We start from the raw sequence: 12059 nt of genomic DNA on the forward strand, positions 1-12059 counted from the left end.
AGAGTAGAGAGGGGTGTGAGTGAGAGTGAGAGAGAGAGAGAGAGTAAGAGAGAGAGTAGGCAGTGGGAGAGGGAGAGCGAGTGAGAGAGAGTAGGAAGTGAGAGAGGGAGTGGGGAGAGGGAGAGCGAGAGAGAGTAGGGGATGGGAGAGAGAGGGTGAGAGAGAGAGAGTAGGTGGTGGGAGAGGGAGTGGAAGAGGGAGAGGGAGAGCGAGAGAGAGAGTAGGGGATTGGAGAGAGAGTGAAAGAGATAATAGGTGGTGGGAGAGGGAGTGGAAGAGGGAGATAGATAGAGAGAGAGTACCCTGAGAGAGAGAGAGAGAGAGAGAGAGGAGAGAGAGAGAGAGAGATTAGGGTATGGGAGAGGTCCAGACAATGAGAGAGTAGGTAGTGGGAGAGGGAGTGGGAGAGGGAGAGTGAGAGAGAGAGTAGGGGATGAGAGAGGAGAAAGAGTAGCCCGAGAGAGAGAGAGAGAGAGAGAGAGAGAGAGTAGGGGATAGAGTGTGAGAGAGAGTAGGCAGTGGGAGAGGGAGAGAAAGAGAGACGAGAGGATGGGAGTGTGTGTAAGAGAGAGATAGTAGGGGATGAGAGAGAGAGAGAGAGAGAGAGAGAGAGAAGAGAGAGAGAGAGAGAGAGAGAGAGAGAGAGTAGGGGATGGGAGAGAGAGTGTGAGAGAGAGAGTAGGTGGTGGGAGAGGGAGTGGGAGAGGGAGAGAGAGAGGGGGATGGGAGTGTGTGTAAGAGAGAGAGAGAGAGAGAGAGAGAGAGAGAGAGAGAGAGAGAGAGTAGGACATGGGAGAGAGAGATAGATTGTGAGAGGGAGAGAGTATAGGATGGGGGGGGAGAGAGAGAGAGAGAAAGAGAGAGAGAGAGAGAGAGAGAGAGAGAGAGAGAGAGAGAGAGAGAGGGATGGGAGAGAGAGAGAGTGAGAGAGAAAAAAAAGTTTAGTTGCACTTTGGAAAACTAAAAAAAAAACTTTATGTGGATGTTTTTGGCACAACAACTTGGTGCACATACCTTGGTTTTCCTTTATATTCTAATGTTAGATTAGGCAAAATCAGAACTTATGTATATACAGAATAATAGTTAATAAGAAGATAGGCAAACAAGAAAAAAATCATAAAAAGGATAATATAAAGGCTAAGTTCATTAACATAAGAAATCAAAATTCATTTAACCAAGGCATAAAAATGATAAATTAAAGAGAAGTCCTTTGCATTCACATCTGAATTTGATTATTATTTCATTCATTCTAACAAGGATCTTAGCCACAAGGAAGGTTGAATGAATAAAATATCAAAGAAAATGACAAAAAGCTTCATCAAATCTAGAAAACACAAGCAGCATGAGAAATTGAATTCAAAAATGAAGTTCCAAAAGGAAATATGATATATAATTGATAGCTAAGAAAATGAGCAATTTTAAATTATCTTATGTAAGCAAGGACATAGATCCTTAAACTGGATATATGCATTCCAAGGATAAAATGTAAAAAAGTTATACTATGTAAGAGAGGGTATACCTTCTCAAGCCCTCCTTTGAAAAGAGACAAATGTATTATGAAGTAGATAGGATGTTTACGTCTTAGGCAAGCCTGGGGTTTTCTTTCCCACCCTTTTTTCCCCAGTGTTTGTACTTTGAATGGGGAAAAAACAATAATGTAATACAAGTTGATAAATGTAATAAAATATTGGCAAAAGATCAAAAAAAAAAATTTCTATAATAAGTTGTTAATATAATTATTCTGAAATTACATATTTGATGATCCTTTTCTTTTAATTTAAAATATTAATATAACAATAATTTATTCACTAGAAATATATAGTATTTTTTTTAAAGTAAATATTATTACTATAGTTAATATAGTTTTTAAAGCATATAAACTATTGTTTGAACACTCTAATTTTATTTCTTAAATTTAAAATAACTCCCAATCTCTTACAACATATTATTTTCCAAGTCTCTTTTATAACTAGTATTTTACATCGGTATGCTTTTTCCAAGGTCTTCAAAATAGGCAAATGAATAAAAAAGTTGAAGAGATACCTATGCACTATGCCATGTTTCTTTTGTCTTGTATACATTTCATTCAGTTATAAGTTATTGCTCATCATTAAATAACAAATTTAAACATCAAAACTATTGTTATTGTGATAATTATATTTCCCCAATAAACTTATTAATCTTCAATTTATATTTTTTTTTACAAAGAATAATTCTTAATTTAAGTATTTCTTAAATAATAATATCACATTTCAATATAACAATTTGTTTTAGATTCAATTGTGTATGATTTTCAATCATCATATATTTCTTCCTTTCATATCCTTTTCTCTCTCATCCCACGGAAACATTGATGATTAAAAAATATACAAAACCAATTGTTGCATTTCTAATTTTTTTAAAAATTTATTATTATTAAATTCTATTAGTATTCTTTATATATCACTTCTTATCTCTATTTCATATGCATTGCTTCCAAGTTCCAATCTGATTCTCTTTTGTCTCTACTTGTCTTCCCATTCTATTTTCATCTATATATCTCCACTTTCTCATTTTCTTTCGCCTCTACTTGTCCTTCCATATTTCCTCGTGTTCTGTAGTTCTATTTTCATTTTTCTTTATTCTATTTTATTTTTCATACTTCTAGTTTCTCATTCTTTTTGTCTCTACTTGTCCTCCCATGTCTCCTCTTGTTTTTTTGGGTCCTATTTTCATCTATATGTCTAGTTTATTCCATCAAAAATTTTGATGCGTTATTTCTTGTTAACAAATGGAAAATTCATTTCACAGAAAATCATTTCAATCCTTTTCTTCCTTGTAAGCTCGCAAGCAGGACTGGAATTTGATGGTCACCCCCACCTGTCATATGATTTTTCTATGACGACCTTTCATTTTACATTCTATGGAAAAAAAAAATTTTAATTTTTTAATTTTTGAATAATCAATATCAAATTTTTTAGTTCAAAAAATTATAAAATTATAATAATATATAATAAATTATATAAAAACTTTCTATTTCATAAGAAAAACTATAACTTAAAAATAACTATACAATAATAATACATGCAAAAATCTAAATTAAATAAACAAGTTTTATGTTTGTATATTTTATTTTAGAAAGATTTTATGTTAATATAAATATATAATAAACAATATAGAAACATTACATTACACTCTATGTAAACACACACACACACACACACACACATATATAATTAGTAATTATTAAATTTTTAGAGTCATATTAAAATAAGAATATTCATATCTATCAGTTTAAAATACATAAACAAACAAATAGTATTAGCATTTATTTATATTATAAAATAAATTATTATATTATTTATAATAAATTTAATTTTTATGTTTAATTAATAACTTAGTGTAGAAGAATACGACATGTCAGCCTATATGATTTCAAGAAAATTTAGATTTTCATATAGGATTAAAAAGTGACCACTATTAAATTTCAGATCTTAGCTATGCAGGGGCTAAAATGCACTTGCATAGTCAATTTATTTGTATTTTGTAATAAATTAACATTCATATGTAAATTTCTAATTAATTAATACAAGTACATTTTGGTCCCTGCATAGACAGTGCCCAAATTTCAAGCCTGCTCACAAGACAGCAAATCCGACACAACGTCCGTTGTATTCAAAATAACGTCCAGGTATAAAAAATCAATTCACACTTCTCAAAAAATATTAAATGAAACAAAGCATACTATACAAAATCCCCAAGAACGAAAAGCTATTTGGGCTCTATGGTGCCAGATACCTGGTAAGCCCCACTGTATTCAAACAAGTTTTTATGATTCTCTCTCCCTTGCATTGATAGAACCATGGAAATTTTATCATCATCTTCATCATACAACTTACGAATCCCTTTTACACCAACAGGGCTGCTTTGTGGACTGTCTTTAATGGAGTCATACGAATCCTGCATTTCTACAATGGATTCCAGTTCCTTCACCGCTTCTCTCATGCTGGGCCTTTCGGCACCCAATTCATTAACACAACTCAAGGCCAAACCTAAAAACTCTCCAAATCCTTTCAGATTGTCTTGTCTTAATACAGGGTCCATTAACTCCTCTTGCAAGTATGCTATGCCTCCACTTTCCAAGGCCTCTTTCACCAGTCGAACTATGTATTTCCCTCCTTCAATGGGGAGGCGTGCCGTAATCAGCTCCAGCAAAACAATGCCATAACTGTACACGTCACTTTTCTCACTGAGCTGCTGGGTCATGTAATATTCTGGATCCAGGTAACCCTACAACACATATAATAACAACACCATTTGTAAGTGATAGTCTTCAAATTGGTTGTGTGATTGATACAAATTTGGCAGGTTTTCCTCTATTTTTTAGGTTAACTTTTTCCGCTTTTCTGTTTTTGTTTTATATTCCCTGAGAGAGAGTTGAGTGCTTGCCCTGTTTACTCTTTTACTTTTATAGACCTATTTACAAATTTAGGTCATTTGTGGATCTTAATCTAAGAAATTTCTGAATGATCAATGTGCTTTCTTCTGAATTAGACTATATAGTTTTTTTGTTGCCATCGCTTTGGATCAAACACTATTCTCTATTATCAGGGCAGAAAGTAAGAGAAGTGAAGAGATTAATTCCTCTCTGTTGCTTTCTGCCGGATGATGGATCATAGTGCTTATTTTGAAATGCGGGCAACGAGAAGCCTACGTGGTCTAATCTAAAAGAAAGCATATTGATTGTTAGGATGCACTGTAGAAACTTTATGAATCTGATGATAAATATTGTACCGTCTTTGCACCTAATTTTAATCACATCCTTATAGGGGAAGCTTTTGTTGTTCAACTTTTCTTTGAACTTCATGAGTTTGATAATGAATGATGTGCTGATGATGAATAATGAAATGTATTTTCAGTAATTTTAATCGAATTCCATTAGGGGAGGTGTTTATAGTTCAATATTTCTTTTTTATATTCCTCTTAGGCTAGTTGTACAATTTTAAGCCCTATTTCATCTACTCTAGCCAATTGAGGAAATTGATAGAATTTTTTTTCTTTCCTTGTTTCTTTACAGATTGTTTATAATTTGAAGACATACATACCAATGTTCCTTTGACTTGAGTCGAGACATGGCTTTTGCCTCCAGCATTGACACCTCCATCAGCAACTAACTTGGACAGACCAAAATCTGCAACCTTGGCATTCAGACTCTCGTCCAGCAATATGTTACTGGACTTGATGTCTCTGTGGATAATGGGTGGATTGGCAAGCTCATGCAGATAGTTCAATCCCTTGGCAGAACCGAGTGCTATTTGCAGCCTTCTTGCCCAGTCCAGTGTAAGTTCACCTGACATTGAAAGGAAGGATTTTAGCGCTGCCTTGAAAAAATCTGGACTAGAAACAGAAATCTGAAATACATTTTTCAGCGGAACAGTTTCTCATACATCTAAATCTTGATCTAGAAAAATCGCTCCAGCTCACAAAATATCACTGTTCAAAATATGAAAGAAACATATAAAATGAGCCTAGTAGTATGCAGTATTGTTATGATGCTCTGGTAATCTAGCACAGCCTCACAAGAACTGTTCGCTTGTATAGTCGGTAAGCTCGACATCCTGTTTATTGACTAATGAGTGATGCAGAAAATTCTATCAAAAACAAGCTGAGCTACACGTGTGAGCATATAGATGTGAAATTCAGTTCGGCTTATTTTAGTTACTATCAATCTTCAAAGGATAGTTCATTACAAGCTACAAAGAGAGTTAACTGACAGCTATTTCAATTTGATTACAATGTTGAAACTTGGAAACAAAGATAAGGCAGGGGAAATGAAGGGCTACATTGTTTCTTCTATTTGGAATGGTTGTGCAACTGCTGGGTAATATGTTTATGAAAATACCTTCTTATGAAAAGCTTAAGAGCAGTTTTATAGTTATCTAATTTTCTACAATAATGTCAACTCGGTCAATGGTATTAGTATCTATCAGCATTATGTAGTAGTAATTTAATGGTAAATACGTAGCCTTACTCATTGCTGCGGCCTCTTGAGATGCTCAATTGCAAGACTGTTATGTACATGGTTTTCATATCACACACCTATTATTTTAAGTAAAACACTTATTTTCTAATTAATAATATAGATGAATATGAGATTTTACCAATGAGATTTTCTCTAAGAGTTCCATTGGGGATATACTCGTATGCTAGCATCTGTTCTCCTTTTTCAGTGCAAAAACCAATCAGCCCCACCAAGTTTTTATGGTGAACCCGGGACAGGAGCTCAATCTCATTTTTGAACTCGCCTCCACCTTGTAATGATCCCTGCTGAGCCCTTTTGATAGCTGCCATTTCACCTTGCGGCAGCATTGCCTTGTATACCTGCGAAAATTGTAGGAATGGGGCTTTTATCCAGTAAAACCGTTTAAAACATATGCATATACCTTAAACTAATATTAAACCGTTATCAAACACTCATCAAAATCCCTTATGGACATTACAGCTGCGTATCAACATACCCTTCCATATCCTCCCGCACCAATTACATTACTCTCAGAGAAATTATTCGTAGCCTCCATTATTTCAGCAAAAGAAAACCATCTGGCACCTTTCAGTTTAGGGGCATTTCCATTATCCATGCTACTGGTTCCCCATGAGGCTGTGACAATTAAAATAAAATTTGATTATGAAACCAGTTGACCAAATACATTGTGCAATTGGGTATAATCACAAATATAGTTAATCAACTTTGGTTCAGCAAATTAAACAATTCTTATTGAGTTCTTGAGGATGAAAGTAAGTAATTCTTTTTTGACAGTAAGCTAGACTTGCTTAAAGTTTAATCAAAAAGCATTTTAGAAATTCTCTAGTAGATTTTATGCACCAATCTTGGGAATAATTCCGGGATGAACCATCTCGACAAAGGGGTTTTACGAAAGAAGATTAAGACAATTGATGAGGAATACCGTACCAAAGGGTTTGTGTATTTCTATGGCCTTCTCCGCTCTTTTCTTTTGCCTCAGTGCACAAAATCCTACAACAATAACCAGGAGAGCCAAAACAACAGCTCCAACAGCTATTCCAGCAACCACAGCTGAATTTAGACCTGTGCTAGATTCTTCAGATCCTGAAATCAATCAACCAAGAAATTTGGGCACTTACAGTTAAACAGTCTCTTGTTATAGTCCGATATAAATAGGACCTAAGAATTTATAAGCCAGCTTAAAATTTAATCGTTTTCATACCGATAATGTATGGAGTTGCCATAAAGAAAAATGGTCCGAATTCTGCTGGAGGTTTATATTTTTGATTGCTTAGTTTGAAACCAATCTGAGAAACCTCTGAGCGAGTGAAAAACGTTGAATCTGTTGGAAAAAACTGCACTGGCACAATCAGATACTGGGTGCTATCAAATAAAAGGCAACATAGATAGACTATGTCCACACTCAATTTGGAAACAAGATCGCTTTCCAAGCCTTTGAATCTCTGTGTATCGGTAAGATCTGAAAATGAGGGAGCCCTAAATATCATTCGACCCTTATAAGGTTGTTGACACTTGCATGTCCTGGGATTGTGCTCCTGTCCTCCAGAGCATTTTTTGTCCCCACATTGTGCCGTAACTGTTTCGTAGCTTTTCTCTTCAACCAAGATTTGGCACGATTTGGAGCTTGAAAGACTAGATCCTGAGTTACAAACTGGGTTGCCTCCAATCCTGTAAATTTTCATCATGTGAATCCGAGTTAGACTTCCTTGTCTTCCAATTCAAACAATGAAATCTGAGGATGCTAATCAGTATGGTACTCACCATAAAGTAGCATTGCCTTTGACATCAGCTTGAGTTATACTGTTATTTCTAAGGTCCACTCATTGCACTTCATTTGAATTACTGTCGCTAATTGTTACTGTTCCATTCAAATGGTTGTTTTTCATTCGGACTGTTTCAAGTACTGGCAGACTAAAGATTGTTGATGAAATTTGTCCAGCTATGCTACAATTTTCCATGATTCTGAAAGATACAAGTAAATTGTTAGACTATTCTTCTAGAATTTCGCTTGTAACCCAAATGAAATGCGAGTTCTGAATGACTTACATGGTGGTCAACTTTTGTGTTTCGGTTAGCCAAGAAGGAACCGTGGATGAATCGAAAGAATTGTTGCTGAAGTCTCTGAGAATTGAAATGAATTAGAGATTTTATTAACTTATTATTATTAAACACGTCTTAATTATATCAGTCACTTACATGTATCCGAGCCCAGTTAGTGCAGATAAAGCTGGTATGGCACCATTTAGTCTATTATTTGATAGATTCCTAAAATAACACAAAACCATCCATTTTAGAGTTCTGTCAATTGATACACTAAGACAAAGATCCATCCTTCTCTAGTGATGATGATCTTGTCATTAATAGGAATACCTTACAATAAAAATAATTAAGAGACTAGTGAAAATCTGTTCTGAATCACATTACCCACATCAAATTTGAGTAACACTCCATGCAGAGGTAAAGTAAGGAAAAGTTTCTTACAATTCTTCAAGGTTTACTAGGCTGCTGATGTTGGAGGGAATTGAACCTGTTATCTGGTTTCTGTCAAGCCTCCTGTTTCCCAACATTATTACCCCAAAACATGAATTAAATGGGCACCCAAAAATTTGCGGTGTGTGAAACAGTCATGCAAACCATAAACAGGGTATAGCAATAAAAATCATGGAGTTAGATTGTCAATACTCACAAGACAGTCAAAGTATTTACAAGTCCCAAAGTAGTGGGAATTTCTCCTTCAAACTCATTGCTATCAAATAGTCTGTCGATATAATAAACAGTACTTAACACAGTCAATATCTAGGTTCTATACAACATGCTGAAGGTCATGAAATATGAGAAACAATGTAATTCACTCACACATGGAGCAGATTCATTTTCTCGCTGAAGAGTTCAGATGGAATGGTGCCTGAGAGCTTGTTTAAATTGAAATGGCTACAAAAACCACAAAAAAATATTTTAATATTTCATTCACATGTCATCAAAACTCATGAATTTTTTCTTTCTATCTTCTTACTTACAAGTGGTTTGCATTTACAAGTTTGTCTAGTCCAGATTGAGTAGAATTGGAGACTGGAAGGCTCCCAGAAAGTTGATTGTCTGCAATGTCAAGCCATTCTAGATTGGTCAATTTACCCAGACTTGCAGGAATTGGGCCCGTGAACTTATTCGAATTCAAAGCCCTGTCAAAAACAAATATTATCAGGAAACCTTCATATTTTGTCTATGTTTCCTAAATTCAATTGCTAAAGTATCTCTTAATAAAGACATTACATGGAAAAGTTATGTTTAATCTTACAAAAAACTAAGTTTAGTCAGGTTCCCCAAGGCACTTGGTATTTGTCCAATGAAATTGCAACCAATCGCCATCCTGTGAGAGAGAAATTTGCCACTTATGTAAAAGAGAATTCTGCAATTGAGCGTTGCTGTGAAATAAAATATATGATGGTAAATATGCTTTGAACATTTGAAGGGCGTTTGCATTATTTAAAAACAAAACTTACAGTATTTTCAAGGAGACCAAGTTTCCTATACTATCTGGAAGCCTTCCGGTTAAGTCTGTGTTGTAGGACAAATCCCTGAAATGCTCAAATTAACAGAAGTGTAAAAACCAATAAAAGTACAGATTCTGTTTTAAGAACTACAATTCTTATTTTTCTAAGATACTTTTTCTGGATAAAATTGTCTTAAATTACTTGAGAATATTGACTTTTGGATTCATATTGCATAATCTTTCGTCAACATAATTATCAAATTTCAAATCTTTATGTTGGATTTTAATATGATCTGGAATGTTGAATCCTTGAATAATTTATGATAGTTCCATTCAAAATCTTATATACAAACTATTATAGACTGGAAATATCATTCTTGTGTACAACTGGTATTCACAGAATTCATCCTATTTAGTACAGTATATGGAGCTTACAAAGTTTGAAGTGCACTCAGAGATCCAATTTCATTCGAGAGAGATCCCTTCAGCCCCACACTTGATAATGATCTGTAGAAGAATAAATGTAATTATAGTAACAGCAATTTTAAGGGATTCAGTGAAATAAATAAAAATGATATACATATACAGGCATGTGTGATTCCCCATTGAAAGCTTACCATTCGACATAATTTTTAGATATTGTACTTTGAGAGCTTCAATCTAAAATATTGTAGAAATAGATACCCATTGCAAACATGAGAATTTTAACATGAAGAGACTTAAAATAAGTAAACACCCAAATTGATGTCAGCAAGATTTTTCAGACACTAACACATTTGCTAAGTTTTGGTGCTTAAAAAGAAAGGGCAATATCAAACTAGAGTCAATTCAGGTGTATTATGAAGTTTCATCACATAGCCTTTCACATTTCTCTACTTCTATAAAACAGAAATCAAGAACAAACTATAAGGTTACAGAGTTCTTATGCAAACAACAATGGAGACAAAGGCTCAGGAATCTTATGTAAAGAGTAAGGGTGATCTTATGTAAAGAGTAATGGAGATCTTATACGCTCAGGATTCTTATGTAAAGAGTAGTGGTGATCTTATGTGTTGTTATGTAGACTCGGAGGTTAATTTTTCCTCACTTCTATATGTGTGGTTTCCCCCAGATTTTTCAAAAGGGTTTGAGGCAACAACCTTGTGATGGGGTCAAGGGACAGTATCCTTTGCGGGGTTCTGAGAAGTTATTTTTTTGTATTGGATGACATCTGTACTAGCTTGTAACTGACATAAGTCTTGAATAAAATGACTTTAAGATATGGATTTTCATATGATGATTTAATAGTTTCTTAGCGTATTGAATTGCAAGGGTTTGCAGATTGTAATCAGGTTGAATTGTTCAATAATAATATTAGACTCTCTATTTGGTAGACGTAACCCAAGATTGGGTAGATCACGTTAAATCTAAATCTTTGTTGCTTCTGTTCTATTTCAATGTGTTTTGTTCCTTTGCGTTATTACTGACAGAGCTTATGCAAACAGTAATGGAGATCTTATAGGCTCAGAAATCTTACAGGACGGATATGCGACCGTCTGTGCAGGTCACACCATCCCACTTAGAGTCACAGGGGTCTGTGCCACTATTCCAGCTTGTTGGCACCGTATTTTCCCACAGCAACATTAAAGAATTCAGGGCAGTAACTGTATGTAAATCACAACACCCAAATAATTAGTTTGTGCAGCTATTATGGAAAGATCACAAAGAAAATGATGAATTTTTAGAGAGCTGACCATCGTTGCTGTTCGTCACCCCTGTAACTCCAAAGCACAGGAAACCCATCCAAAGAAGAATCAAACATAAACCACCAAAATATCTAGTCCTCATGTCTTCTATAAACTTCAGAACAAAAGAAGTTACACTTTTGTTCTATTACTTGTTAAGATTGATTAAACAGAACAACCTGCAACTTCTGAGGCATATAACAGCAAACAAATGCCTTAAAGCCTCTTGCCTAGACCCATCATTTAGTAGTTGTAATTCAAACAATACGGCGACGACTTTTGAATGTCCGGAGAAAAATTCAAAGCTCTGCCATTTTATAGCAGGACATTTTTAGCTTTATTTATACAAACCACTAAATTTTTTTGTCTTAAAAGCTTTGATTGTTTCAACCTGCCTCAGAGGACTTGCAAATTTGATTCACATGATGTGTGTATTGCAAACTACTTCATCGAACGGCGTGACTCTATTCCAATAGATGAGGAGTCATATTGTATCCTGGATGGACTACGTCAATTTTAGTCCCACGCGTTTGGTGGCTTGTCTTTGTGAAGGAATCGGTCCGAAAGGCCATGCTCTGAAGAACATAATCCAAATATCTCCTTCCATTCATATTGGAATTGGATCTGAATATAAATGTCAACTCAATTATATGAATCCAAAGTGAAATTAATTTATTAAGTTTTAATAATTTCAATTTAATTGTTATAATAAGATTTGTAACATATTATTATTTTATATTTGTTTTGAGAGGAATATATTGGTATAAAAATATATCTACGAACACGTTTTTTTTAAAGAGGAATTAGTTTCTTTTCAATACGT

At 34.6% G+C, this 12059-nt stretch overlaps 2 protein-coding genes and 1 long non-coding RNA gene across 3 annotated transcripts; 1 reads left to right on the forward strand and 2 right to left on the reverse strand.

Annotated features, from left to right (window-relative positions):
- Nucleotides 1-3632: 3632 nt before the first annotated feature.
- LOC149546099 (leucine-rich repeat receptor protein kinase HPCA1-like) lies at nucleotides 3633-11551 on the reverse strand. The gene is made up of 18 exons (XM_089791006.1): nucleotides 11246-11551; nucleotides 11029-11155; nucleotides 9948-10019; nucleotides 9523-9597; nucleotides 9318-9389; nucleotides 9040-9201; nucleotides 8879-8953; nucleotides 8709-8780; nucleotides 8504-8575; nucleotides 8219-8287; nucleotides 8069-8143; nucleotides 7784-7984; nucleotides 7224-7690; nucleotides 6950-7105; nucleotides 6498-6637; nucleotides 6141-6360; nucleotides 5085-5329; nucleotides 3633-4269 (listed from the first exon to the last, which is right to left on the reverse strand). The coding sequence occupies exons 13-18, from the start codon at nucleotides 7507-7509 to the stop codon at nucleotides 3751-3753; spliced, it is 1566 nt and encodes a 521-aa protein (XP_089647132.1). The 5' UTR covers nucleotides 7510-7690; nucleotides 7784-7984; nucleotides 8069-8143; nucleotides 8219-8287; nucleotides 8504-8575; nucleotides 8709-8780; nucleotides 8879-8953; nucleotides 9040-9201; nucleotides 9318-9389; nucleotides 9523-9597; nucleotides 9948-10019; nucleotides 11029-11155; nucleotides 11246-11551; the 3' UTR covers nucleotides 3633-3750.
- LOC149546100 (uncharacterized) lies at nucleotides 4125-5917 on the forward strand. Its single transcript, XR_016353652.1, has 2 exons — nucleotides 4125-4263; nucleotides 5057-5917. It is a non-coding gene; the product is annotated as an uncharacterized LOC149546100 (long non-coding RNA).
- Nucleotides 7843-11339, reverse strand: LOC149546101 (leucine-rich repeat receptor protein kinase HPCA1-like). Its single transcript, XM_089793889.1, has 11 exons — nucleotides 11246-11339; nucleotides 11029-11155; nucleotides 9948-10019; nucleotides 9523-9597; nucleotides 9318-9389; nucleotides 9040-9201; nucleotides 8879-8953; nucleotides 8709-8780; nucleotides 8504-8575; nucleotides 8219-8287; nucleotides 7843-7984 (listed from the first exon to the last, which is right to left on the reverse strand). Exons 1-11 carry the CDS (start codon nucleotides 11337-11339, stop codon nucleotides 7843-7845), a joined length of 1032 nt encoding a protein of 343 aa, XP_089650015.1.
- Nucleotides 11552-12059: the final 508 nt, after the last annotated feature.

The sequence above is a fragment of the Cupressus sempervirens genome, chromosome 7, assembly GCF_028749045.1.
Source record: "Cupressus sempervirens isolate cs-2001-9-10 chromosome 7, ASM2874904v1, whole genome shotgun sequence".
NCBI classification, from domain to species: Eukaryota; Viridiplantae; Streptophyta; class Pinopsida; order Cupressales; family Cupressaceae; genus Cupressus; species Cupressus sempervirens.

Bases quoted from the DNA above. Each gene is read 5' to 3' on its own strand.
- LOC149546101 (XM_089793889.1), bottom strand. From the start codon at position 11,339: ATGAGGACTAGATATTTTGGTGGTTTATGTTTGATTCTTCTTTGGATG. The intron at 9,390-9,522 runs GTAAGTTTTGTT...TCTCTCTCACAG, and splicing joins TTGGTCTCCTTGAAAATACT to GATGGCGATTGGTTGCAATT. The intron at 8,288-8,503 runs GTAAGAAACTTT...GTGTTATTTTAG, and splicing joins CTAGTAAACCTTGAAGAATT to GAATCTATCAAATAATAGAC.
- LOC149546099 (XM_089791006.1), bottom strand. From the start codon at position 7,509: ATGATATTTAGGGCTCCCTCATTTTCAGATCTTACCGATACACAGAGA. The intron at 7,106-7,223 runs GTATGAAAACGA...GATTGATTTCAG, and splicing joins GGCAACTCCATACATTATCG to GATCTGAAGAATCTAGCACA. The intron at 4,270-5,084 runs GTATGTATGTCT...TATGTGTTGTAG, and splicing joins CTCAAGTCAAAGGAACATTG to GGTTACCTGGATCCAGAATA.